This window comes from Aspergillus stella-maris (genome assembly GCF_047715825.1).
Source record: "Aspergillus stella-maris strain CBS 113639 unplaced genomic scaffold BDV14scaffold_29, whole genome shotgun sequence".
In the NCBI taxonomy this organism is placed as follows: domain Eukaryota; kingdom Fungi; phylum Ascomycota; class Eurotiomycetes; order Eurotiales; family Aspergillaceae; genus Aspergillus; species Aspergillus stella-maris.
Window position 1 is genome coordinate 299,602 of NW_027396823.1, and position 26,717 is coordinate 326,318.

Consider the following 26,717-nt stretch of genomic DNA (forward strand, 5'->3'; position numbering starts at 1 on the left):
GATGTAGGGCTGTGTAGCTAGATCAGGTGGTGATGATTGCCACAAGGTAATACTAAAACAACCGTCAGACACATGCATAATTACGAGTTGGTCTCACGCAGGATGACGCTCAGGCGGAGATCGGTTATTTCTGTGGGCCAATTGTATCTTGGGCCCGAGTGTGGCGATAAGGCGTAGGGCCAGTCATCATTGGCTCACAGCGAGTCAGCTGGATGCGGTGCATGCACTAAGCTTCTTTGAGATATCCCTATGCAACGCTAATCTATTTCGGGACGATCGGTTGCTTTGGGCGGCCGCGGGATCGTATTGTCACGGGGCGGTATTGCGTACTGTGCCTCACCCGATTTCGAGGGTCGCTGTTGGTTTACCAATTGCTGCGGCACTGAAGCGAGATAGATATTGAAAATCTGACAAATTGCTAAAGATCAAGATGGAAAGTATCTGGCAAGATTTGACACAGAATGAATCATTGTGGCGTGGATGAGCCAGGATGAGTCTTTGAGCAAGGCCAGCGAGTTGTTGTTGTGCCAAGTGTTCGCCAACGGCGCTAGTGAAGAAAGGAGGGGCGCACGGGCAGCCTGGGCGCTTTCAAGGTCTTCCCACACTCTCTCAGTCTCTCCGTCTGCCATCTCTCGCCCTTCCAGCCCAACTCTCTGACACTCTCCCATTCTGCCTCATCGTCACCACAACCCACTCCAGTTCCAACACTACCGCATTCACCCCATCGATTTCACTACTGCTACCACCGCCGAAATGGACCTCGGATGCTGTTGTTAGAGTCTAGATGACTATATCTCGCTCATGTCCCCAGTTAACTGAACAAACCCTGATCTTGACTACTGGTGTCATCATACCACTCCCCCTTCATCATGACCGCCACCCTCGAACGAAGTCTCTCTCGCACCTCCAGCGTCTCCATGCCTCTCTCCCCCATGATCTCTTTCCGCCATGAAGCATCTACTCCTATCTCCGAATCCTCCCTCTCCCATCTCCACGAACGTCTCTCCGTCATCGACTCGCGTCTGCTCGAGCTGAGATCCACCGTCCTGACCAAAGACGGCTACGTCGACCGCCGCAACCGAGAGGATGAGCATCTCCGCCGTGAATTTGAAGCCAACCGTTCCATCAGCAACAGGATCGATCTGAATGTGGTTGCACTGAGGACCGACGTCGACCAGTTGAAGTCAGGGATACTGCAGCTGAAGTCAAGTTTAGGGCAAGCCGGCAACGAGACTGTCTTCCTTCGGAGCGATGTCGATCGCTTGTCGAAGAATCTCGACCAGGTCCAGGTTGATCTCGAACATTTGCGGACCGACGTCTGTGGATGCCGTGTGGAGATCAGCAAACTGCATTCGACCATCAGCCAGCTTCGCACTGATCTTATCACTTTGCAGCACGAGACGTCGCGTCATCTCAACTCCGTGTTTGAGAGATTCTCCCTGATCGAGTCGCGTATGAAGCATTCAGAACGCGTGCGTTTCAACTCGCTTGCTCATACCACTCATGCTCCTATCACCCCTGTTCCTGTTGTTGAGGAAGATGGATCTTTGCAATGGCCGGAATACTTCCCGAGAAGCGTGTGGAGGTTCTGGTGTCTGAAGAAACGCAGTCGGCGTAAGTCGAACAGACAAGTAAATACCCCCTTGACCCTTCTAACGTTTATCTAGTCAACCGTTTGGCACAACTGGCCGAATTCTACCGTCTCGAGGGATATGAATACTGGGGCCGCATGCATCAGACCGACGGCATGTTCTGCGACAGCGATTCGAGCGATTCGAGTGACTGCCCGTCGAACCTGACCCGCACTGAAGCCGTCCGCCAGTATCCCGATGCTGCCCACCAAGCACTCGCCGCTACCCTCGGCCTCGTATACTACAAGATCCGCAATGAAGTCGGAGACCACCCCCTCTCACCCATTCAACGTCCCCCGAAGCGGCAACAGGAAGAGGTTGATTCTGTCTCGTCGAGCTCCAAGCAGAAACCTGTGAAGATGGCTCGTGCTAGTCCGAAAAATCTCTCTCCCACTGCCCTCCACCGGCTCATCACCGGCGGACCCTCCTTCGAATCAAAGTCCATGGTGTCGGAAGAATCCGACAAGCTTGGCTGGAACGCGAATGCTCAATCTGAAGTCTCTGATGACGCAATGAGCAAGCTCCGCGGCATTGTATCTGAAGAAGTCGGCACGATCCTGCGCGCGCTGGAACGTGGTCGTCTGAAGATGAAGCCTAGCAGGTCCGAGCGCATGGAAATGAGTCCTACGGGCTCCAAGACGAGCTCGCGGTCCCGCAATGACAAGGAAAAAGCCCCTGCTGTCCAGGAACTTGAGCCTACTGTGGTCAGCACCGTTCCGACCGAGATTGTCTCGCTCTCCTCCCAACGGAGGGAGCGGATGGTTGTGCATAGGGACGTCGAGCCCACTATTCCTGATACCGCCTCTGATACTACTAGCGCGTCGACTTGAGCTTCGGTGATTCGAGCGTTATACCTTTTACTCTACTATCGCACTGCAGCTGTGATATGACTATCGCTATGGGACCTACCCACGGCACCACCTACTCCCCGCGATCTTTTCTTGATCCTCCAACTACCGACGCTCAAGACATTGTTCACGATATCCGTCGTTGAAAGGAATGTATGCTTCGTACATTGATGTCCAAGCTCGCGGATTTACGTACCAAAGCTGGTACTGGCCTCGGCTGCTTGTGCTCTTGATCAATGATCTTGCTCAGCGCAATTGGTCTTGGCTATCCGGTTTTGTGGTCGGCAACTCCACGAGCTGAGCAGTCCACTTAGCCCTGCGTTCGTGAATCGGCTTTTCTTTCGTGACATTCTGGATTCGCCAAGGACCGCATTGTTGTGAAACGAAAAGCATCACGTTCGCCTTACTCTGGATGCAGCAGCATCAATCTCCGAGACGGCTTCGTGGATTCGTCTAGGACCGCATCGCTCTAGTCTTGGGAGAACAGTTGTTTAGGTACTGCCTCGCGCTCTCTACGAGAGCTGCAGCAGACACCCACTCATCGTGATTACCATGTATTCCATGCGTAGCACTACCCATGCATACTCGAGGACGAGTTGCGTGATGATTTATTGGCTTTTACTTAGGCCCTTCGGCCAATCATCGATAAGGCGTCCTAGTTGAGCTTGTTAGAGATACCCTTTGGGATTTGATGCATCTATCGGAGTTGGCACATGCATTTTCGGTTCGGATTCGATTTAGCGATTGGGTTGATATTCTCTTGATTTAGATGGCGCACTTGATTTATTTGATTTTAGCAACGAATGGCCACTTGTTGACCACCTCATCTCTAGTATCCTCTTGTCGAGATCGCTTGCTTGCACTCCGGTCAGAGTCGAGTCCGACGAGCTTCGCCTCCTCGCACTATACTTCACCGGAGTACATTCATGGACCGCTCTCACTCGTATGCGTATGCGCTGCTCATGCAAGCTTCATAAGTCTGCTTCACTCGACTGACCTGACGCCTCTCCCTATCTAGACTGAGGTCGCCGTAACGCTTGCATAGCTGTTCCTGCTATCGCTACTGGTAGTACATGTCAGGTCAGGTCAGATTAGGTACAGTATCCCCATTCACTGCAATGTTTGTTATAGGTATCACAATACTGTCTACAGGCCTCGCTCAATATTCTCCGTATCCAACCAACTCCCACGCGCAAATAATTTAACCTAATCAAAAATCCATTGCTAACCTTAACCATCCTTTTTATCGCCATGCCATGTCGCGCCCCGACCAGCGGAGCCCGTCCTCTCCAGGTAGGTAGGTAGAAGCTAGCTGGAGGTAAGGTATCTACTCTCATTGAAGGAAAAAATCCGGTCCCTACCCGAATAAATCCTTCTGTAGAACCTCGAGCATTTTGCCCTCGTCGACGTCGGGAATATCTCCTTCGGCATCGGCATTTTCCTCGTCGTCGCTACCGTTATCCTCGGCGGCGTTATTACCGTCGTTACGTGTGCGTAGATATTCGCTTTCCAAGATGTATTTCCCTCCGGACTCCGCTTTGGACGATGACCCTGCATCTGATGACTCGGAAAGGGGTGTTTGTAGGACGTATATCGTGGGGAACTCAAGAATTGTTCTGCCTGATAGCGCGGTTTTTAGTTGTGTACTTGGTGAGATGGGGCATAGGACGGGCTGCTTCGTCGCTGTGCGGGGGCGATGGATGTAGAATGTCATGTTTCTGTGAGAGGTTGAAGGGAGAGGGGGAGGCGAGGACGGTGGTTTGTTCGCGGGGTCGGTTGTTGAAGGTTGTTCTTGTGCTGCCGATTGCTCTGTCGAGTGCCCTGAGGGATTGGGTGTCTGTGTTGTGTGCGGCTCTGTACTGGTTTCGGGTGTGGATTGTGCCGTATCAATCGCGTTCTTGGCTGTCTCTGTCTCTTCCGACTGCGTCTCGTTCGTCTTGCCCTCCTGTGTGGTCGGGCCGGACTGTTGACTCCGTTGCTCCTTTTCCTCTTTGCTCAATGGGAACGCCCGGTCGTAGCATTCGGCTATCGTCATGGTCTCGCTGTAATTCAGGTGTTTCGTAGTTGGCTTTTTGTCGTCCGTTATGAATTCGACGGTCCATTGGAGGTGTTTTTGCCTAGTAGATAGAGTATATGTTAGCAAGAGTCCACCGAAATAGAGCCCGAGAGCAGAGCGCAGCATTGAAGAATGTCAAGACTCACTTTTGCAACCACTTCGACCCATTAGCCTTCGCGCGACTCATTCCCTTCGGCGCCTTAACAACAGTAACACCGCTCTCCATTGCTTTCCGCAAAAAACCAGCCTCACCCCTCGCCAATCCCTGATTCTGACCATGTCCTTGACCGCCCCTCTTCCTCTTTCCCCGTCCCCCATCCCCATTTCCATCCCCATCCTCACCAAGCCCACCAACGCGACCCCTCAAATCAACCCCCCTATCCTCCGCATCCCGTCCAGCCCGCTCAATACCCCTCTCAATCCCCGTAATGAAATTAAAGTCGCGATCGAACCCTGATTCCGTGGCTAGTTCTGAGCGTCGCGCGTATGCGCCTGGGTCGCGGATTCCGGAGCATTGCGACCACGCTTTGTGCTTTTTTGTGCAGGGGAGGCTGCAGCTTCGGAGGGAACAGCGGGGGCATTTGTATTTGGGGGGTTGGAGGTGGCTGTTTATTAAAGAAGAGGTGGTTAGTGAGTACTGACAGGAACGTTTGATTTCGGTGCACGGGAGAGAAGGGGGTACCAGATTGCGCAGAGGTTTGTGAGTAGGGATTCTTCTTCTGCCATTTTAAGTGCGAGGGTATGTATATAGGGTATTAATAATGAAGAACAGGAGAATAAACGAGCGATGCAATAAGAGTGAAAAAGAAAGAGGATTAGAGCTCGACGAAGTTTTGGAGAAATTAGAACCAATCTTATCGATAAGAACTTCTGCCCGTACCTTACCGCCTTATTGTTTGATCCAGACTGTCTCCAAAAATTACTGCCTCAGGCATCAATGTCATCATCTCCTCTGTGTGTCTCGCTCATCGACCTCGGGCTTTACACTCTCTTGCGCGCCGACATGATTATAAATCAAAGACGACATCGTGAGACAAGCTTGCCAATTGATGATTACTCAACTGGGAATGGAGGGGTATTTATCAAGTGCTTGACCCCGCAGTGAGAAGCTTCATTCTCTCTCCTCTCTTTACTCGGTCTACTCGTGCTCCACCTTGTCGTGTTATACAAACATCAAGTATACAGAACACTTGACCAGCTCATTAACCACCATGGCCACCAAACCATTTGCTATCATCGCCGGAGTTGGCCCAGGAACGGTATACCCCCTCCGCATCCCACTCGTAGTCCAAAACACTAATGTTATTACAGGGCGCAAGCATAGCCCGCAAATTCGCCTCCCTATACAGCGTCGTGGTCCTCGCCCGCAACGCAGACAACTACAACCCCGTCGTCAACGAGATCAACTCCGCCGGCGGCTCCGCAACAGGGTACTCCGTCGACGTATCCGACTCGAGCGCCGTAAAGAGCGCCTTTGAAAAGATCACCCAGCAGTTCAAAGATACGCCGCTTGCAGCAGCGGTGTTTAATTCTGGAGGCGGGTTTGTGCGCAAGCCGTTTCTTGAGTTGACGGAGGAGGAGTTTACGAATGGGTATAAGAGTCAGGGGTAAGAGCTCTCTGTTTACTACACCCTATGAGTATGGGAAAAGATGCTGATGCGGTGTTAGAGTTGGTGCATTCAACTTTGCGCAGTCGACGCTCCCGCTTCTACAAAAGGCCACTACTCTCTCCCTGCAGAATCCGCCAACATTGATATTTACCGGCGCAACAGCGAGCGTTAAAGGATCAGCGAATTTCTCAGCTTTTGCAACGGGTAAATTTGCTTTGCGGGCGCTTGCTCAGTCTCTAGCTAGAGAGTTTGGACCGAAGGGCGTCCATGTGAGCCATGTTATTGTAGATGGAGTTATTGATATCCCGCGCACAAAGGGGTGGCTTAATGATACTCCTGATGCGAAGTTGGATCCTGGAGCTGTGAGTTACTTCCTCTTTTTCTCCCTACTGAGGGGTTTTTCTTTGGAGGATTGGGCTAATATGGGATCCAGATTGCGGACGCATACTGGCACTTGCATACCCAGCCCCGAACAACATTTGGATTCGAATTGGATCTGAGGCCTTATGTTGAGAAGTGGTAGATAGCTCAGAATGGTTTACAGAGATTGGTATTTCGGTCCTGGAAATGGGACAAGGGGTACTGCATTCGTTGACAGCCAAACTGCGCTCATGAAACTTGGCCCAATATTACATATTAAACCGAGATAAGGTTAATGATCCTTTCGTCATCCTTTCGTCTATTTTGAGCTACGTAGTATGAACCAACGAAGAATGGGCTTATAAGCTTATATCGCCCTTTACTCCTTAATTCCAAGGATACTACGTAGTCTAAAATGCTAAGCTAAGATAAAAGCTCTTGAACGCACCTCCAGATGAACAAGACATTCTAGATTCAAAGCAAAGCTGACGCTTGTCCCATTGGTACAGAAACATTTACCTATGCATATAGTACTGGCTCAAAACAAACCATGACAAAGATGGGTAGAACAGGGCCGAAATCTGAACTTCCTGCTGTGCCAGGTTGAATGCTCTATACATCCCTGACAATGCTCAGTAAAAGGCATATACAAAGAGGTGCCTCAAAGTACATAGCCATTTGTGCTGTTGACGTAGAGTCTGATCCAGGGTCCGAAGCATAGAAAGCCCTGGACACGATCAGGACAAAGACTGTTTACAGACTACAAAGACCACTCCATGAACAAACAACCAAGTCCTCCTTCAGCACGAGACAAGCATAAAACGACAATGAAGCGGATGCTTGTCTCTCATACTTCTGTGTTTCCAGTTCAAGATGGTATACTTATTAAACCCTTCGAAGCCCTATCCCATCGCATCCTATTAGACCAAGAGCACATTCAAGACACTTTCCGAGGACAACCCCATCACAACAACCACCTCACACAGAAAGGAACGAGATCCGGTATTTCCCCTGCATATCACAATAACCAAGCAAAATGTTCTACAAACCCACACGAACCCCCACAGACCGGCAACCGCTCCTCTCCCGACCCCAAACACCAGCGGGTTATAGAGCCGCGTACCCGGGCGCAACAACAAACGCACAATCAAATTCCCGTCCCCAGACACCCTTGAGGGGAAATACAAAGCCAGCAACAGCAAACTACTCCCTCTTCCCCAAGATCCCCACAAACCCACGCAAGGCACCCCTAGCTCCCAAGATCGTCCATCACACGGGGAAGCCACAGAGTTACTATAACCGTGGACCATACGGGCAGACGAATTATTCTTATTCTTCGAGCGCAAAGACATCTGCTTTCTCTGGTTCGGCGCCCGCTTCACAGCAGTCGAGTAAGGATAAGAAAAGGCAGAAGGAAGTTGAGAAGGAGAGGAAGAGGCAGGAGAAAACGCTGAAAAATGTGAGGAAGAGGGAGGAGAAGGAGCAGGCGAAGATGGTTAAGGAGGGGAAGATTCCGAGTAAGTCGAGGATTATTGGGCGGGAGGTTGGGTATGGGATTTCGAGGACGGTGCATGGGGCTGGGGTGGCCGTGCATGCTGCTTTTCAGGGGTCATAGGTTGTTGATCGCTTAGAGGTGGAGTTGGGACGATTGCTTATTATGAGATACGTGAACAGTATCTATGTGCAATGAATAAAGCGCTGTGCGCCTTGAATTTTTAATCGATAACTTCTCAGTGCAATGACTCGTAGCTGGGGAGGGACTACTGCCGAACCATGGTCGACGGATGCAGTCTACCCTAGTAAATGATGGCTGTGATACTATGGATGCTTGCTATCGGCTATGGTGCAATGACACCGACTATCGCAATGATTCGTTAGAACGAGGACCAGCTCTCCTTAATAATTTCCGCGGCGAGCTCAGCCACGGCGTAGACTGGCCCGGAAGTATGGGAGGTAGGCTGGTATGGGAACGTGCTGGAGTCAACAACACGAAGACCATTGATACCGGAGATGCGGAAATGCGAGTCCAGCACTCTGCCAAGTGAACAGGTTCCGGTAGGGTGGTTGAATGACCAGGCAGTAGATACCATCGACTGGGTCACCTCTTCGTCATTTTGAACATCAGGTCCTGGGTATAACTCCCTCAAAACAAGAGGCGCAAGCATACGTGATGTCATTGCCTCACGGAGCTTCTTGTATCCATATAGCTCCAGTGCCAAGTCAGCATCGCTGCTCCAGTAGTTGGAGTGGATTAGGGGAGAGTCACGGTAGTCTGCACTGGCGAGTCGAACATACCCGGGCGCTTCTGGTTGAAGAAGACAGACGAAAGCCGAAATCACGTTGACATTCCTCGGGTTTGGAAGGAGTGGTGAGGTTGTGTATCCATAGAATAACAGAGGTCGATCGATTGGTAAGTCTTTGTGGAAGGTGGCGTTGATACTATCAAGGAATGCCTCCGGTGGCCGCTCGGTCACATAGCTAGAGGTGAGGATCGCCGATAGTGGCCCTTTTCCAGTTGCCGCGTATTCTGCCTCAGCTGCTGCTAACAGTGTCGCATTTGCTCTGAGCGCCCCTACCGTGACAATGTTTTCCGGGATCTGATACATTGTGATTGCATTGTGGTGGTTGCGCAGGTTTTCTCCCAGGTGTGGAATGTCCTTGACTACAGGAATTCCAAGCTCCTGCAGATGGTCTCTGGGACCGAGACCAGAAAGCATCAATAGCTTCGGTGAACCAATGGCTCCAGCGCTGACGATGATTTCCCGCTTTGCGAGGACGGTATGGTTTGACTGATCGATATGGGAGACGTAATGAACAGATACTGCTTCTCGGTTTTGAATATTGATCTTGATCACTTCTGCTAGCGGTACGACGTTGACGTTGGCTCGGGTTGAGAGTATCTGACCGTAGTTCGCCTGCGCAGAGGACCGGCGCCCGGTAGCGAGGTTGATGGTATGCGGACCACCGTTCGATCTTCCGATATGATGACCGCTAGCTGGATCGATAAGGTGTACTGGAGGTGGCATACTTGCGGCCATAGCATCGCCCCAATAGGGCTCGGTACCAGTGGCTTCCCACTCATAGCTGACTTGGACAGGTCCATCTCCGTAAACGGCGGGATTGGGCGCATACTTGTAGTCGACCGGGGATGGAACGGTCAAATTGGTGGATCTCTCAAAGTACTCGAGAATACTGTTCCATGTCAACCGATCATTGCCGGAGATACTGGCCCACTCGTCGTAGACACTGGCAGCTCCACGAGAGTAGGACATGAAGTTGACAGAGGTGCCGCCACCGAGAGCATGTCCCTGAGGCAAACGTGGTGCAATACCGCCACGCCGGGGATCGGGCTGTGAGGTGTAGTTCCAGAGGTATGGAGAGTTCTGAAGCCTACCAGCAAAGCCAGGAGTGTAGACGTTTCTGTCGTTACTGCCGTCGGGGCCGGCTTCGAGAAGGGTCACTGTGACAGATGGGTCTTCGGAGAGTCGCGTTGCCAGAACGTAGCCAGCTGGTCCGGCGCCAACTATCACATAGTCGCTTTCAGAGTCACGAGATTTTAATGCGCCGGGTCGACAAGCAGAGACATAGCCAACGTTGAGGAGTAGGTGAAGGAGCCTCATTGTGACGGGAAGGTGGTGCAGCCAGCTTGGGGAACGACCAAAATTGCAGTTATGAGATCGGTTGAGAACACGTTGAGTAGAATGATTGTGATCTCGACCAGGGACGACTGGAAGGAGCGTCCATTGAGAGCACCTGCCTTATAGGGCTCGGGGTTAGCACTTTCATTCAGTTCGGGGAGAAAGAAATTGGTCCCTATTTTATCAGACGCAAACATGTCTTGGATACAGAAATGGGCTGAAGTAAGCTGACTATTTGTGGAAGACGCGTGGAATTTGTTCGACTACTTCAAATTACCACAAGCATATTTACAATTGACACGCGGAGGATTACAGGGAGATAACGTGAGCTTAAGCGACCTGGTCCAATCGCTCGTTCAAAAAAGCAACACCCACAGCCTTGGCTTCCTTGGCGATGGGCAGATTGGGAATAATTGTAAATCTATGAGGCCCACCAGGATAAAACTTGACGATACTTTCACCTCTAGTAATGCTCCACTTCGCGCTCATGAGAATGGTGTCATCGAGTAGACAATTATTCGTCCCGACACTGAATAGAATAGGAGGCAGTCCTTTGTTTGAACCCTCTGCTAGCGATCGGAGGGAGGCGAATAGTGGAGACATGTAAGGGTCCTGGCGGTCTTTGCTCGTTGTACCGGGGAGATAAGCGTGACCAAAGTGCTCCAAGGCTAGACGGTTGAGGATCAGAGATTCGGCAGACTTTGTAGCAGAGGGTAGCCCAATGCCCCAGTCGTAGATGCCGTAAAAGGCTAGAACACCAGAGAGCGCAAAGAAGGGCCGGGACTGGAGCATATGCAATGCTACCACGACAGAAAGATGACTACCGGCAGACTCCCCGCCAAGGAATCGAAGAGTCCCGTATAGCGACGGGTGGTCGACGAGATGCTCGGCTGCATCAACAATACAGTCATGCAAAGGTGCTGGGTATGGGTCCTCAGGAGCATGTCGATAGCCAACGGAGATGGCAGTCAACTGAGCCCCGTTGGCAAGCATTTGCAGAGTACCATCCCAACTGGACAAAGTATTAGTAGACAGCGGCTAATGAGGTAATGTAAATGCTCACTATTTCTCATTTCCCAGGACAAACCCGCCTCCGTGGACGTGCATGAAGACACCTCGACTGGGTTGTCCATTGTCGGGCTGGTATACCCGAATGGGAATGGCGCGAGAAGGGTCTCGAGAAGGCAGAGTAGCATCGGTAGCGCCAGGGAGATAGATGGGCGGCGGCAGCGCGGCCTTCCCTTCGGCATGCATCTTGCGATACTCGACAGCACCGACCTCATACCATGCTGGCCCTGGGGCAGTCAAAGCCTTGATGGTAGCATTGGCTTGTTGGTGGCTTCGGTGACATTTTCAGGGAAGAACTTGGAAGCGTCGATGGTCAGGTCGCTGGAGATAGACATGGTCAAAGATAATGGTAAGACCCGGGATTTTTATTCTGATGCTGTCAATGACCTCCATCTTCATGGCCTTCTTTATACCTCTCGACATGAAGTTTGTTTATCGATCAAACATGTAGTCAAACATTTAGAGTATCGACAAACATTGATTCTGGGACCATTGTTGTTTGCATAGTACTCAGCCTCAGAAATCCACCAAGGTCATGAGCAAGGCAGAATCCTTCAGTGGGTCAAGACAAAGAAGTGAAGTGAGTCAGAGAGAAAGTGAGACTATCTAAACATGCTAAGAGATAGCGGGCACCCTATCACGTGATACTATGTCATCTGACTCAGCAACCAGAGCTCTCCCCACACTTTCTCTTCCTCTTCCACTTCCACTTGCTCTCACTACACCTCCATTCGACTCCATTTGAACTTCATGACATCCGAATGCAACCAATGGACACCCACAATGGCGGCGCGCAATCCGCCGACCCCCCTTCGTCGTCGGCGCCATCCACCCGATTCATCTTACCCGCACCACTAGCCCCCGGCGTCGTCTTCAAGCCCGAGCTGATCACCTACCCCGGCCCGCTGAAACTGTACCTCCTATTTGGTGGACACCGATGGTTTGACTCTGACGTGAAGAAGGGAGTTGATATGGCTACGGACAGGTGCAGCGTCAACGTTCAACGTTCCATTACGCAACCTGAGTACGACTCTATGACCGATATTCAGGCCAGGACGCTGCCCTTGAGTCGCTCTGGATTAATATGGGGGCTTATGGCTGCGGTAGCACATACGGCCGCCAAGAGAAATGACCGCACAGCTCTCAACCAGTACAAGCCAGTTCCCCGGAAAGTATTCGGCACTAATTGGTTCTGGGGGCTGAAGACTATGTGCACGGCGGATCGGAGTATTTTCACTTCCTGGACGTACAGGTTTACGTTAAGGACGATCCCGTGGACGGCGGCCCTTTGGTACTTGAGCACTCTGTATGCGATGGCCGCGAGCAACGTCGAGTTCCGCCGGGATTCGCGAATGCAGCACTACTACGAGGAACTAGACGGCCTGTCGAACGAGGAATTAAAAACTCGCCAAAGGAATGCTGTTTTGGTCAAAATACAAATGAGGACCAACAAGGAAGCAGCCCTGTCTGCCCAGATGGACCCCACGGAGGCGGGCTGGGACGACCAGGCGTCCTCAACGGAACCCTCTGAGTCCGTATACACATCACCGTCACGATCGGAATATTCGGGCTCGTACAGCTACAACTACAGCGCACAAAGTGATCAAGGAAACACCGGCAAGAGTTTCCTCGACGACGACGCCAGCCCCGTTGCAACAGACTACCAGGGCGCAGAACCGCAAAGTGCATGGGATCGAATCCGCCACCAGAACCAGCAGCAGTCACAACAGGCTTCTCGCCAGCGGCGATCAGCACCCCAGCGCATGTCCCAATATGATACATACCCGACCGACCAGCAAGAATCGTCTTCGCCAGCAAGTGGATGGGACCGCGTCCGCTCCCAAGGCACCTGGGTCGGCGCAGCAAACGACAAGGAACACGAGCGTGAGCGCGCCCAGGAAGAATTCAACCGGATGCTCGATGCCGAGCGCGCTAGAGGCGAAGAGGGTTCGGGCTCTAAGGGCGGTCCTATATGGTGAGGCGTGGGAGACGGCATTAATTGCCCGAAACCCTCGATATGACCATCTCCCTCCTACCTCCTCGTTACATTCTCACCCTTTATACTCTTCTCCCCCCCTCTCGGCTTCCCACTTTTCTTAACTTTCACGACAGTACCCACCATAGCATTGCTTTGTACATTAGCTCCAAATACACGAAATACCAGACTCTACCAGTCCCACTCTCAGAACAAGCATCGGAACCTCATCACTTTATCAGAACGATCAACTCGAGGCACAGGTACCTATCTCCACCTACCGCCTCTCCCTATCCAAATCCGAAATCTAAACCAGCCCGTTCTGTTTATCTCCAATTTCCCACCCCTACCCCTATTCACCGACTCTTTCTGCAACGCCCTCCTTCCTGTACTCGAAACTCAGTTTTACAATATCTCCCTCAAAAATCAAACCCGATATTGAATACCTCGTTCTGTCATCCAACAATGGCGCGATTACGGAATGAAACATGCACCGAGAGCAGTGGCTGTTTCACGCGTAGGAAAGCGGACTACTTCGTTCTCCAGGGTATGGATAGGACATGGTTCGGTGTACAGGGATACTGCCACGGTTCGCTCGTCGGGCCGGGTGGAAGATGAATGGATGTACGAGGCTAGGGAAGAGGCGTAGATGCGTAGTACATTCCTAGGGTGAACTTATCCTCTGATTATTATGAAATTTATATGTTAGGCATGCTCCGGGGTAATGGAAGTTAAATATGCGCAGGTTCATTTGTCACAAGCTAACATACCTCTTGTTACACCTGTTTTGTATCCATCTGGCATCAAGTGCACAAGAATAGAGAACATTATACCGCGAGATCTCGAATCTGTTTACAAAGATCATAACAAGCTTCCTGCGTGACGAGCCCGTCGCCCTTATAAGACGAATGAAGTTGAATCTCACGACGCATCCAACGGGCATTGGTGAGAACCGTACCCGATGCCCTACCGTCAATGAAGTCTAGGTACCGGAGTACCAAGCCCAGCTCAGTATGGGAAATGTCAGTCTCGCGGAGGTATCTCTTGATCAGGGGGATGAAGCCAGGGAATTGGGACCGGGCCCAGATATCCTCAACCTGTCCCGAGCCGCAGAATATCTCCTCCAAGGAGAGAAGGTGTAAATCGGCCTTTTCGTCGTCTTCCCTTACATCGATATCGGAGTCTCGGCGATTTATGGGATTGTTGCGCCCTCGATTTGCATGAAACCAAAAGCTCTCGGAGGTTGCAGCATCGCGTTTGACGGCCGTCTGCATGTTTTCCACGACGCACTTCATTGGAATATACAATCTCACACCGAAGTGGGCGAGTGCGTGTCTGAGGAGAACAATGAAGACAATAAAAGCCGCATTCTCAAAGTCTGTGAGCTGTGGTTCCATGGGCCGGAATTCAACCCTCCATCCTAGATTATCCCCTTCGGGGAATTTCAGCCGTACATGAGGCCAGGAGGACCGGTATAGTGTGCTAAAATGGTACGTATCATCGGGACCATGGGTATTGATATGATCCGTTTCGAGGAGAAGAGGGTCCCATTGGCAGAAGTGTGAGAGGTGCGCGGCAAAATTAGGGCTGACACCGTGGCGGTGGAGTTCTTCCTGTATATTGGACGGATGGCTAGGGAGGTATGTCTGATAGGGGGTGCCTTCGTCGGAGACATAGATAGGGCTTATGCCGGAGCGAAGTTTGGCATAGATAGTGTGTTGCTCAAGGAGGTCCTGATGCTAGTTAGCAGTGAAGTCGTTCAATAAGGCAGATGGGACCAACATCAGCATCCCGCTCCTCGGAAGTCCGGTCGTCAAGTATAAAGCGAAATATATCCCACCGCGCATCGGTACCAGTTAGGACACCTTTGTATGCAGGGGTCGCGGCAGTCATGGCCAACATCAACGGACCGAGTACCGACAGTTGGTCGTGTAGCCAACAGGCCTCTCGGAGATTCTTCCCTTGCAGAGTCACTTGCAACCCACAAACCCCCATAGCGAACCCCAGCCCCTCCAGACACAAACCTTTCTGCTTTGTCTGATCAGCAACGCCGCGGCACAAAGGCATATTGACCCCAAAGTCACGACCCCGTCGGCAGCGCATATTGTTAGCGAAACACTGAAACCGCTTATATCTACTTAACATGGCGTCGAAGTTGACAGATGTTGCAGACAGTGGTGTGGTTGATGGTGCAGAGTCATCGTGGGCCCGAAGAGGCGGATGGGTGAATGGTTCGATGGTGCCTAGTCGTGGAAATACCGGGATGGATATAACGCCTTCGTCAGGTCCAAGAAGTGATTGAATAGCTATGCGCCTAGAAAGGAAGAAGGGGCTCAGCCTACGGACATGAACGATGCCTGGGGAATGCTCAACACGTACCTTCTCTTCAGATTATTTTCCACCTGCAGTATCCCTTTCAGACCAGGCCCAAAAGGGGGATCGGCCGCCATTTCGACCATATAGAGTAGACATTCTGGTTGAAGTTGAAATCCCCTGCAATACTCAGGGGTGCTGTTGGGTCGTCAGCAGGTCCTCTTGCCGCCACGGAGCCTCAGGGGTTGAATAGGAATAGGGTTTATCACGAGTTTTGAATCTCGGCCCACTTCCCTAATAAATCCTGCTGCCGAAGCGCAAGGGTTGCTCGCTTGTTGTTGTCGTCAAAATGGACGAGGGTGTATTCGACCTGATCGGTGTTAAAAGGTGGACCATGGGCCAAGTAGGAGAGCACGCACCTCGTCACCCCAGAGTGGCTCAAACCCATCAATATCTTTGTATTTTGACCAGAGCGCAATCAATTGCTGCCGTTGAGATTGGTATTTAACGTCGCCGTTGATGCGAAGTACAAGCCCGCAAATTTACCTTTAGTGTTTCTTCGCGAAGACTCGCCAGATACGGCCGGATTTCCTCCCACGTGTGGCTGATTGAGTGTCAGATGCGGGGCTAAGACAATAGCGAGGGACCATGGTCATGCTAAGTACTCACAATGTTTTCTCTTCATCCTTAATCGATGCACCCATATTGTATGCTAGGCGACAGCGACTCTATTGCGGAAGGCTGATACTGAGAAGCTTGCCGTCCTCCAAATGATGCTAACGAGTGATCAATCTTAGAGATGACGATCCTGCTCCTTATCAACATATTTCGGCATCGCAAATCTGCCGGAGCATACTGCCGCCCGTTACCGCCTGCCCCTAGGGTCGACCTCGCTTAGTCATACCTTAGTCAGGTAGAGTTATCTTAGCTAGGCGGCCATACCAGCCACCCAATGGAAGATCATCCATCGCTTCCCACAAAATCTGATTCCCACGTGGCACGTCATGATACATACCCTCCTCTCGGTTGCCTCCATGGAGAACGGATCTTACTCGGCAGTGGATACAATATCCACAGTATGATAATCTTCGTTCTCGGCACAAATCACACTGGAGTTCGGTTGCCCTGCCTTATGTCAAGACTTTGTCTAGAGTTTGACTGAACCATAAGACGAGCCATCGTCCTTCGACGATTGGTCCAGAACTGCGGGCGTACCCATCCAACCGGAACCACTGCTGCTGATGCTCTGGTAAAGACGCAGCGGAGATTGTGAGCTAACCAGAGCATCATATGGGGACCATGTTCGTGTGAGAGATACGTCTGGCTGAACCGGTGGAGGTAGGGAAGTTTAACTACTTTGTTGCGACAGACCCAGTGCGGATCTACATTTCGACGCCTCTCCACCTAGCCCTACCTTAAGCCCCGACGAACAATACAGCAACAATAGTCCACCGTACGAAGATATCCTACGTCCTTGGTACTATCTTGGATGACACTGATCTTTCAACAAACACCATGAACAGAAATACCAATAGATCTATCGAATATCGAAGAACAAACTGAACAACAAAAGGGCTTTACCCCTTCCACGAATGATAGCACATCCTGAGTCTGGTCCATGGTCTGATCCTAAGGTTGCATTGGTATGGTGAACATAGGGTATTGACACACGGTTCAACCTGAAGGCACTGACTGCAAGCAGAGCGGCTCATAGAACAGCGCAGCTTCGTTTGCACACAGGCTTTGCATGCCTTTCTCTTCGATTGGCGCTCTTTCCCCACTGTCTTGAGGCATCGACGGCGGTCTGGGTGGTAAGAATCACCTGCTGAAAGAACGTAAGGCGGTATTGGCTTCAAGGCAATCAAAGACTTCCCATAGTACGTCGGCTGTAGTTATTGTTGCAGATGCCGCACTGATGTTCGGGGTCAGCGTTTGGACGTTGCATGCAGGAGCACTTTGAGGCGTCGCCATACCTCCTAGTGATGGATCTGTTTACTGAGTTGCGCGATTGGGATTGAGATCACATTATGCCGAGGGGAGCTGTCAAATTCGCCGGTATAGAATCTTGCTGATTAGTCTTGGGGCGGACCTGTGGCTATCCCGCGTAGGCCATATCGTGGATTTAATAAATAGCTTAACTGCCTCCGAGTGACATGCGATTCCCGGTCAACAGCAATCCAGATTCATTGTTTGTGCGCGGTTTTGCGGTGGAAAGTTCTGGTCCTGACCGACTAATAGGTATTGTTAGGTTGATAGACAGCGTTGGTGGCATCACGGAGGGCTCGGACGGCTGTCCTGTTATAAGACATAGAACTCTGACCATGCTCGATAGCTTACCACTGTGATGCAGGCCAAGCGCCAAATCTCACATAGACGATCACCTAACGTTGGCCTCTGTCCTTGTGAGACGCGGGATCCATTCCCGAGGACCAGGAACCTAGTGTACATTAGCAGCTGCTTGGTTATTCGCAACAAAAATGGACAGAGTACCCTTGCAAGTCCGTTACTTGGATTTTATTCATCGGTGTCGAAGGTGCAATTGTCCTGCCGTTGGTCTAACGGCAAGAGCCAGCGCATCGCACCTTCACAGCACGACAGGCCAGGCATAATCCCGAATAAGCTCCCGCACGGTGATGAATATGCTACGAAAGGATTGACGGACTGGCTGGGATATATCTACTCGTCCATGGGCAAAATGCCAGGCTACCTTGGCAACTACGAGGCATTTACTTCTGTCAGACTCTGGACTAAGGACCGGCTCTAAGAAGGAAACTATCGACCGTGGTCGAGATATGGAGTTCGAGGCAATATCCCCTGAATTTTCGTATCATTTAGCTACACGTCCAGCAAAAAAAGCAGCCCCAGTATACAATCTAGCTGGACAACAGCACGTCACTTTTATAACTAAAAGAAAAACCACCAACATCAAGCAAAGCTCTCATCCCCAGTTCCTCCCGAGACTGAAAGGTCGAATACCTACATTGTATGTACCCGACCTAAACAGCCCTAGCTAACCGCTCGATTGCGAGCGGCTGAGCCTGGTAGAGGATTGCAAGCCTATTATGCCCGCGTTCCAGGCTACTTTGGCTGCTCTCCGAATGGAGTAGAGACCGATATGCACGTCCAGTGGTAGAGGTATCTATCTCAGGACGTGTACGGCGACGATGGTAAATTATCATCGCGGCCGAGGAATCAACGGCCACGGATTCCGTGGATGTCGATGTTCGACATGAAGGTTTTACTTAACCTAGTATATCTGCGGGTTGTCAGTGGTTGAAGGACTCGATAACAGTGACGCATTGCGAACGGAAATCCCATACCATGTGAGGACCAGGAAGAAAGCTTCAAACTGAAAAGGCGGGCTGTTACTCAGAGAACCAAAGATCCTCAAGGCTCTGCCGTCCAGGAAGGTGGTGCTGGATTTGAGAGTAGCAGTCTCGAGTTACATCCCAATCGCGGTGGGAGTCCACCCAGACAGCACCGATAATGGCTTCGACCACGGTCGCGAGATCATGATCATAGCCCTTTGTTCCGTACAAGCGCAGAAAGTCGGGCTCCATGAATTTATCGAATTTTGCACTGCGAGCCTCACTCACCATCTCGCTGTTACTACCCCAACGTTGAATTTCGTAGTTGCCTTGCTCTATATGCGGTTAGAAAGAGAGAGTCAACTATGCCTCGTGGCCCAGAGGGGAACATACGGCAACCGAGTCCCGAATTGCGATACCACTCGTCTAAGAGGAGTATGCCGACGATCTTGTCCCCCAGCATGCCCAGGCGTCTGTTGTCTGGCCGTTTTACGGCTTCCGCGATGAACCTGTGGTTTTTGAAGGTGTACCCTATGTACTCCTCCACGTACTCCTCGGGGTGGTCGTGTGCGTCCATACTGGCACGATGTGGGAAACCAAAGAAATTATGCGAAAGGGCTGGTCATTATAATGGTCTTCAGAGTCGAGGATATCATTAGCGACATGATGGTGTCCTGTGATGCTGGCTCGAATGGCTCGGGCGAAAGTGAAGACAGATTGAAAGCTCTCGCATTGGTTGCACGACTGATAAGATTAGAAACAACTATCATGGTTCACGTATGGGAGCATCCTGGCGAAAGCTTACCAAGCTGGACGGACAAATGCGCAAGCCCTAGTAGTGCCGTTTACGTCAACGACTCCCCGTCTCAATGATAAATGGAAACACACCACCAGTCGTGAACTCCGATACCGATCGCATAGTAAGACGACCCGACCATTGCATATCCCAGAATGTCGAGACGTCTGTCCCCGACTTCTCTACAGCCTCTTCAACGAACCTCGATAGCTGAAGCCGTAGCACCAGACTCAATCAAACCAACTTGGCAAGAAACCCCGGCCTTGGAATGCCCTTTTTTGGCACATAAACTCCACTTTCAATCACACAGCAGGCACATTCAGCCGTGCGATGCCCATAAACCCTCTCGAGTACCATCTTCCCCTTCGAACCCGAACCCGGGGTATCATAGTCACGTACGCGGTATTCAAGAAGCGGCTTCTCGCAGCATCCACAACATCCGACCACAACACCCGCCGCTATCCGCGCGATGTCCTCTGTGCCGCTCATCTTCTTTCCGCGAGGGTGCGATTCCCAGCCACCAGTTTTTGCACAGCCATGTCGCAGCGTCCCGGGGTGCGTCCGTATCATGCCAATCATCCTTGAGTGTAGCCTGGAGCTCACGAAGTTTGAAACGGAGTCGGCGGAGGTCCTGGCGGCGGATTTCTTCGGTGTCGAGGGGGGAGGACTTCATTTGGATATCAGAGTGCAAATTATATCTGTAGATTTCATCGCCGTTTTCTTGATCTAGCTGTGTTATGCGCTGCAGGACGGCGTCGCGATTGTGCATTTTGAGGCGGTACCATGTAGTCTATTTTATGCTGTGTTTGTAGAATACTTCTGGTAGATGCTGGGTCATCCAGAAGTTCCAGCCCGTGTGGAGGAGGAAGATTTCGTGGTCGGTCCAGCAAAGTTTCTTGAGGATGGATTTGATCCGGAACATGTTGAGTTGATGGATATGTTCTTGTACAAGGGCTTAACAAGCGCCGTGTAGAATCCTTGGTAAGTTTAAGAACGAGGATAAATGGGAAAAGGGAAGAGATGCGCCTATAAGCACTTACGCGGAGTTTCAACAAAAAGTAAATCCTACCCAGTCAACCTGCTAGCTAAAAACCTTGTCTGCATAGTAGTATTTCCCTTGCCAATAAACCTGACTATTGGCCTCCTGGATGATGCTATAAGTATCCCGTCGGGAATAGCTACCGCCCAGTAGGTGGCGCTTATATCGTTGGCATGAAATACTTTCCCGTGTAAAGTATCAGTTGTACTTTATACGTTACAGGCAGCCGTGAACCATCATTGCTCCATTTGATAGGTACAAAAATACTAAAGTTGATCATGTTTATGGTCAGCATATCGCTAAAAAAACAAACATCCGCTCCTTTTTCGACCATGTTCCTCAGGTACCCGCCTCCCCTTCGGTGCAAATACTACCATGTCTCTTCATGAATATGCAGAGGGTCGGAATGTTGTAGACGGTGGTTGGTGCCGTTATGGCTTTCGGTAGCAGGCATCGTCTTGCAAGGTTTCGAGAAGGGAAGAATCTTCGACTGATTTCCGCGACGCCCGAAATGAATGATCTCGGTCGAGGTGTCTCTTTTTTTTTCTGCTTTCATGAAGACGGAATGTTAGCAGAGCACCACGTTGTCGCTTGACCCAAAACAGCGCCGGGAGGAACATATTTACCTATCTAAAATATCTACCTACATACCCCAGACGGTGATCTTGCGCTTGCCAACCATCTTGGGCTTCTAGGTCCTCAGGGTTCTCCTTCGCCGACACCCAACTCACCACCCCTCGCCCCACCCTCCTCACGCTCCCCCTCTTCACCCCCGACTCCCCCGTCGGCTCCGGTTTCCCCTGCGCCTTGCCAGGAGGCTTTGCTCTTCGGGCGTGCCATCACCAACAGGTACCCTATTCATTGCCTTGGCCAGTAATTCTCGAACCATGGACGCTGACTCCAAAAGGTGCGTTAGACTTACCACAACGCGAGACCCAGAACCATAAGGCTCAAACCGGGCCACGCCGCGGTCGTCAAAAAGAAGCAAGGCCACTACCGGGAGCAGGCACCCCATTACTCTGATCCTCATCCTCAGGACCATGGACGGTGACTCCCTATTGAAAGGTAGATCTGTCTTACCACAACGCGAGCCGCAGAACGCATCGTCTAGACCTCGCCATGACGTCAACGCGAAGAGAAGAAAGATTCCGCCCTAACGCTGTATCAATGATTTTTGTACTACTCATATTATTGAAAGGAGTATATTACAATAGGATGATATGGTGACAAAGAGAGTAGTCCTTGAAGGTTGGGATTTGTGTAAACAAAACACGGGCTTGCGAGGTGCTCCCTTCGAACTGGCGCCTGGGATTATGAGCGAGAAATTGCAACGGGAAGGAGGGACTGTATACGCCTTCCTTCTAGAGTCAGATAAACAAGAATAGGTTATGGTCCGGCTTGAGTCCATGAAAAATGCTAGACATATCTCAACCTTTCTAGTATGATCTGGTTATGGTGATATTATTGACAGGACAATGCAAGATGGATTACTACTACTTCTAGGACATGGTCTAGATCGTTTCGGACGTTTTTCTGCCTGGCGTGCTTGACACTGCAGGTGGGGGACAATAACTGCCAGAAGAATAACATGTAGTGAGTAATATAAGGCAATGGCCATCCACAACGTTATCCAAGGAAAGTACCGAGACGATTAACGTAAACAGAAGTTTGATTTAGTCTACCAGGATAAGCATCGGCTTTGATACCTAAGAAAGGGCAAGAATAAGAACGTACAACATCTGCAGCAGAGCACTGTCAATCAAGCAGCCAACTCCTCGTCGGGATGATGTAATAGATGTGCACATCAAGGGGGTCCTTCAATCCGTGTGTCTCCTTCGTAGAGAGTGGTATCACCGATATCTGTACATACCAGCCAGGCCCTGCGAGAAATACCCGACTGGTGTCTCCACTGCATTGGACAGGTCCCTGACGAAGAAGGCTGCGCCACCATCGACTGCTTTTCGGCAATCACGTATTGTCTACGCAATCTGAAGCATCCAGTAGGAGCTAACAACATTTTACCCGACAGAGAGACGCGATGGGAGTAAATCTTTCGGGCTGGGGTTCGAGGGTGGCTGCGATAACACTAGACAAGCAACCGTTAACGATTTTCTCTTCCCCTGAGGTTGAGAACTGAAAGACGACTTCTCCCATGGGCAATGGTACAGGGAACCTCACGCCAAGATGAGCTCAACTCTATAGTATACGTATCGTATAAGTCGCTGTTGAAAACCCGAGTTGTTGGGGAACGATCAGGGCTTTCGGCACAAATCGACCCCGACACCTCGAATTTGATGGGGAAGGACCCTGCCCAGCTCGACAAGGAACATGCCGAACTATTGATTTTTAGTTTGCGTGCTAATGTAGCAAGGTCGTGTTCCTTTATGCCGATGGTTCAGAGGATACCAGCAGCGCAGGAAAGCAGGATTCTCCGCACATTAAGCTGCAGGATACAGGAACATTCTGCGACGAGATCCTATCATTTGGGGATACTAAAAGGGATCACAGAGAAACAAGTTCCCCAGATGGTTCAGCTCGGGGGTATGGGGGCGAGAAGACCACTCGGATGACAGGGATCGTCGTTGTCTCGTGCGATGACAGTCCGAAGTGGACCGCACTTTCCACCACTCACAACTCGCGATCTTGATTAATTGACAAGCCCTAACGAGTGTTGACGCGGCTTGTCAGCCAGAATAAGAGGATACTCAAGCGAGCTTGGAGATGCTAGGATCTTGGAGGATTCCTGTTCCTTGGGTTGGCTTGGCTCTTGATGGCCGTTCAATCGTGCACCCCACGACTGCCGTTATCTGTCGGAGGAGAGGTCTTAGCGCTGGAGATATCGACACCGAGTACGATATTGTAGAGGTTTGTGGTTGAGCCGGTCTTCTGATACCGAAGACGATGAATGCCGGCAGTGGACGGCTCCTAGTGCTCCTGTCTGACCATCCGGCCTATTGATCCAGTTCATCATCGGGCGCGGGATGGAAGCTACCAAAGAAAAAGTCAAAGATCGCGGAATAGCACACCTTCCAGAGTTCTTCCATAACGGGCGTTTGCCATCGATAGACATGAGCTAGCTCCACGGAGTGAAAGTGCCAGCCTGCTTGATCGTAGGCCGGGGCGATGATACCGGGAATCGGAGAATTCCTGATGCTCCAGATGGACTGGATGCAACAACCTGATTTGTTCATCTTACGCGTCCCTGTGGCCCGAAGGACGCTAAAGCGATTGTTCTTGTGCTGCAGGGCCTGTGTTGGATGGGTGTCCCCAGTCGAACGACGAGTAGTCGTTCGCTTCGCCACGCGGCGTCGCCGGCATAGTTCCCCAGATTTCGAGTTATGTCGTAACACGCCCGCCAGGATGCAGAACCGAATTAATCTGGAGCTACGGAAGAGAGCCAAATCAAGGAGTGTCTGTGCATATCAACGCCCACTAGCTTGAAGTATTGAGTAGTTCGTTGGGTTTAGGGTGCTCGATTAATATCCCCTTGCCGGATTGTGGGCACGAAGTAGACTGACAGATCCGAAGTCTGACTCGATCAGCAAAGAAGCTTCACGACAAGGAGAACAGACCTTATCCTAGGGATATAATACGACGCTCATCCTCGACCCAGACGCCACTGTCAGAAAACGAGCCGTGGGATGAGCAATAGCTAGCATTGAATCACACCATGTCAGCTTCCCCGAAACTCGCTTATGGTAAGGTAGGATGCGGGGAGAAGCAGGACAGGGTCCAAAGGGCCTGTGACAGGTGCAACAACTCACGGACCCGCTGTAGTGGTGAGGTTCCATGGTAAGTGACTGTTTCTCTCGTTCAACCGCCATAGAACACGATGATGCTAATGATAGACCCGGATAGCCGTCGCTGTTTCAGTATGTTCAACTTCCAGGTCGCTTCTTCCACTACTGACACCACCAGAGCTCAACTACGCCTGCCAGTATGACCGGACCGTTAAGAAACGCGGTCCAAAACCTCGATCGGCTCAGGGCGAACAAACCAACAAGCGGTCAATCTACAAAGGCTACCCGTCATCATCGTATAGAAGATCCAGCAATAATCCATCCGGGGTCGACAAGTCTTCGCTATGCCCTGCGTCCGACTGGGACACAACTACAACAGACTCCCAGAGCTCGACAAGTGGATCGGAAATCGGCAGTTTCGATCTCAACGTTCTCCCAGGCATGGACACGTCCCAATCCAACGATCTTTCAAGCCCTGACTACACGCATTTTCCATTGAACCTAACGCCTGTCAGACCTCCCAACAAACGCCAAAACTACATAACACTATGCCGATACCCATGCTTGAACCCGGTTCTTCCCCTTCTAAAAGGGACAATGGGTCCTCAGGATGCGTGCAATTTACTAGATATCTTTTTCACCGACCCTGACACTTCAGGGTCCAAGACCCGTTGCCCCTATGTTCTGTCGCCCGTTATCCGTGTACAGTCTGTGCTTCGCGAGGACAACGCACGCCCAGTGTCTCCCGCTCTTTTGACGATTATTCTATGGTGTGTCTCGCATACAGCTGATCTATTGATCTTCTCAGAGCCAAGCGCACGTTCTCGCGCAACGCAGCGTCTATATTTCCTGTCGATGAAGCTATTGCGTGCAAGGGATAGCGATGGGTCTCGCATCAAAAATGGTAAGTCGACAGGTTGAGCTGCTTCTATTGCTAGCTTTTGCCGCTTGAGTGATGATCACTAACGAGTCACTCTAGAGAGCTGTTGGGCTACCGAGCCAGACGTGCCTCTCGTCCCAGATATACCGCGCGAGCCATTCGTGTTCCGAACCAGAAGGTCCGAACCGAAAATTGACGACGTACTGAGCTACGTCCTTTTGGCATGCGTGATATCCGGGACCAAGTTCAAAGAAGAGTGCTCGAAGTGGTGGAACAAGGCTGTGCTGCTGGTGAAGATGCTTGGTTTAAACTCGGAACAAGCGGCGCAGACTCCGTGCTCGGGCCATGTGTCATTGGCCGCAATCGAGGAGCTCGAAGAGCGACGGAGGACATTCTGGTTGGTATACGCTCTCGATCGCCATTTTTCATTGCTCGTCAATGAGCCGCTCCATATTCATGACTTTGAGTGCCAGGTATTATATCCTCTACCGGAGTGGATCTGGCGGGACCTTGACAAGATACCACTCGAAGATATACCACCAAGACTTTGCGGACCCCCAACGCAAGTCACAGGCACCGGTTTCTTTGAGCATTTCCTTCCGGCCATGACAATCCTTGGGGATATACTCGAGTTGCGCTCGCGCAGTCAGCACCCTCGCCTAGGAAGTTTGAACGAAGTGCAGATGACAACCACGGTTGAGGCGATGATCGCGGACTTTGAGTGCGGACTCGAAATGCTACGCGTCATCAGGACGCCCATTGAAGCTGTCGTACCGGGCGATACCTCACTGATCCTGCCGAACTCGCCGACCTCCTTTGGATGTCTGGTGGACAGCCCAAGCGATGAACGCCGGCAGCGACAAACAGAAACGGTCATCGCCTACAGCCAATATATGATCAGGGTCTTGAGACTACTCTTGCACAAGGGAGGGGATTCAATATCGGCCGCGGAGAACAGTCTTGACTGTACATTGGCACCGGAGTTGCTTTCCTGCGACGCAAACTCGATCTCCATGGGCGATTCGATCGCACATATTTTGGAAGTCGACCCCAACCTTGAGCTTATGCTTTTCGTCTTCGGTACATATCTCTTTCATGGAAGTATGAGTTTCCTGTCCCAGAGCAAACACCTTACCAGACTCGGCCTCCACGACTTAGCAAGGCACGGCACCGAAGCTATCGTGCGCGCTAATGAGATGTCTGTCAGGAGTTTGGATACATCCTTTCAGGTGAGCCACTCTGACAATGAGCCTATAGGTAATTTGAGTAGAGCTAATTGGCAAAAGCGACATTTCACTCGCATGATACGGCAGTATACTTGCACAGTCGGCGTCTTGGGTGCTCCATACGGTCAAAGCCATGACGGTGATTGCTGGACCTCGAAAGTTGGCTTTATGGATAATGTGTACTACTAAGAACGAACTTTCGCGTACATATAATAGTAATTCGATTATA

General features: G+C 51.0%; 12 protein-coding genes across 12 annotated transcripts; 5 read left to right on the plus strand and 7 right to left on the minus strand.

Annotated features, from left to right (window-relative positions):
- Positions 1-738: 738 nt before the first annotated feature.
- BDV14DRAFT_64765 (uncharacterized protein) lies at positions 739-2,855 on the plus strand. Its single transcript, XM_073777220.1, has 3 exons — positions 739-790; positions 841-1,614; positions 1,668-2,855. Exons 2-3 carry the CDS (start codon positions 870-872, stop codon positions 2,459-2,461), a joined length of 1,539 nt encoding a protein of 512 aa, XP_073627918.1. The 5' UTR covers positions 739-790; positions 841-869; the 3' UTR covers positions 2,462-2,855.
- A 981-nt stretch (positions 2,856-3,836) lies between these two features.
- Positions 3,837-5,261, minus strand: BDV14DRAFT_200494 (zinc finger HIT domain-containing protein; the record flags this gene model as incomplete). The annotated part of the gene is made up of 3 exons (XM_073773519.1): positions 3,837-4,596; positions 4,682-5,140; positions 5,218-5,261. 3 exons carry the CDS (start codon positions 5,259-5,261, stop codon positions 3,837-3,839), a joined length of 1,263 nt encoding a protein of 420 aa, XP_073627919.1.
- A 270-nt stretch (positions 5,262-5,531) lies between these two features.
- BDV14DRAFT_174028 (oxidoreductase, short chain dehydrogenase/reductase family) lies at positions 5,532-6,863 on the plus strand. The gene is made up of 4 exons (XM_073768826.1): positions 5,532-5,794; positions 5,847-6,142; positions 6,204-6,507; positions 6,579-6,863. Exons 1-4 carry the CDS (start codon positions 5,747-5,749, stop codon positions 6,666-6,668), a joined length of 738 nt encoding a protein of 245 aa, XP_073627920.1. The 5' UTR covers positions 5,532-5,746; the 3' UTR covers positions 6,669-6,863.
- A 678-nt stretch (positions 6,864-7,541) lies between these two features.
- Positions 7,542-8,120, plus strand: BDV14DRAFT_200496 (uncharacterized protein; the record flags this gene model as incomplete). The annotated part of the gene is made up of 1 exon (XM_073773520.1): positions 7,542-8,120. The coding sequence occupies one exon, from the start codon at positions 7,542-7,544 to the stop codon at positions 8,118-8,120; it is 579 nt and encodes a 192-aa protein (XP_073627921.1).
- Positions 8,121-8,205: 85 nt separating this feature from the next.
- BDV14DRAFT_208988 (GMC family oxidoreductase) lies at positions 8,206-10,125 on the minus strand (the record flags this gene model as incomplete). The annotated part of the gene is made up of 1 exon (XM_073775539.1): positions 8,206-10,125. One exon carries the CDS (start codon positions 10,123-10,125, stop codon positions 8,380-8,382), a length of 1,746 nt encoding a protein of 581 aa, XP_073627922.1. The 3' UTR covers positions 8,206-8,379.
- A 72-nt stretch (positions 10,126-10,197) lies between these two features.
- On the minus strand, positions 10,198-11,773 carry BDV14DRAFT_174029 (alpha/beta hydrolase). The gene is made up of 2 exons (XM_073768827.1): positions 11,207-11,773; positions 10,198-11,155 (listed from the first exon to the last, which is right to left on the minus strand). Exons 1-2 carry the CDS (start codon positions 11,395-11,397, stop codon positions 10,474-10,476), a joined length of 873 nt encoding a protein of 290 aa, XP_073627923.1. The 5' UTR covers positions 11,398-11,773; the 3' UTR covers positions 10,198-10,473.
- Positions 11,774-11,981: 208 nt separating this feature from the next.
- On the plus strand, positions 11,982-13,190 carry BDV14DRAFT_200499 (putative endo-1,3(4)-beta-glucanase; the record flags this gene model as incomplete). The annotated part of the gene is made up of 1 exon (XM_073773521.1): positions 11,982-13,190. One exon carries the CDS (start codon positions 11,982-11,984, stop codon positions 13,188-13,190), a length of 1,209 nt encoding a protein of 402 aa, XP_073627924.1.
- An 823-nt stretch (positions 13,191-14,013) lies between these two features.
- Positions 14,014-16,203, minus strand: BDV14DRAFT_200500 (glutamate-cysteine ligase-domain-containing protein; the record flags this gene model as incomplete). The annotated part of the gene is made up of 7 exons (XM_073773522.1): positions 14,014-14,919; positions 14,969-15,500; positions 15,566-15,697; positions 15,769-15,869; positions 15,919-15,984; positions 16,046-16,103; positions 16,169-16,203. The coding sequence occupies 7 exons, from the start codon at positions 16,201-16,203 to the stop codon at positions 14,014-14,016; spliced, it is 1,830 nt and encodes a 609-aa protein (XP_073627925.1).
- Positions 16,204-16,398: 195 nt separating this feature from the next.
- Positions 16,399-18,171, minus strand: BDV14DRAFT_174038 (uncharacterized protein). Its single transcript, XM_073768828.1, has 2 exons — positions 17,429-18,171; positions 16,399-17,376 (listed from the first exon to the last, which is right to left on the minus strand). Exons 1-2 carry the CDS (start codon positions 17,468-17,470, stop codon positions 17,077-17,079), a joined length of 342 nt encoding a protein of 113 aa, XP_073627926.1. The 5' UTR covers positions 17,471-18,171; the 3' UTR covers positions 16,399-17,076.
- Positions 18,172-18,864: 693 nt separating this feature from the next.
- On the minus strand, positions 18,865-19,384 carry BDV14DRAFT_200501 (uncharacterized protein; the record flags this gene model as incomplete). Its single annotated transcript, XM_073773523.1, has 2 exons — positions 18,865-19,142; positions 19,201-19,384. The coding sequence occupies 2 exons, from the start codon at positions 19,382-19,384 to the stop codon at positions 18,865-18,867; spliced, it is 462 nt and encodes a 153-aa protein (XP_073627927.1).
- A 625-nt stretch (positions 19,385-20,009) lies between these two features.
- Positions 20,010-20,372, minus strand: BDV14DRAFT_200502 (uncharacterized protein; the record flags this gene model as incomplete). Its single annotated transcript, XM_073773524.1, has 1 exon — positions 20,010-20,372. One exon carries the CDS (start codon positions 20,370-20,372, stop codon positions 20,010-20,012), a length of 363 nt encoding a protein of 120 aa, XP_073627928.1.
- Positions 20,373-24,312: 3,940 nt separating this feature from the next.
- BDV14DRAFT_208990 (fungal specific transcription factor domain-containing protein) lies at positions 24,313-26,677 on the plus strand (the record flags this gene model as incomplete). Its single annotated transcript, XM_073775540.1, has 4 exons — positions 24,313-24,434; positions 24,532-25,286; positions 25,362-26,491; positions 26,549-26,677. The coding sequence occupies 4 exons, from the start codon at positions 24,313-24,315 to the stop codon at positions 26,675-26,677; spliced, it is 2,136 nt and encodes a 711-aa protein (XP_073627929.1).
- Positions 26,678-26,717: the final 40 nt, after the last annotated feature.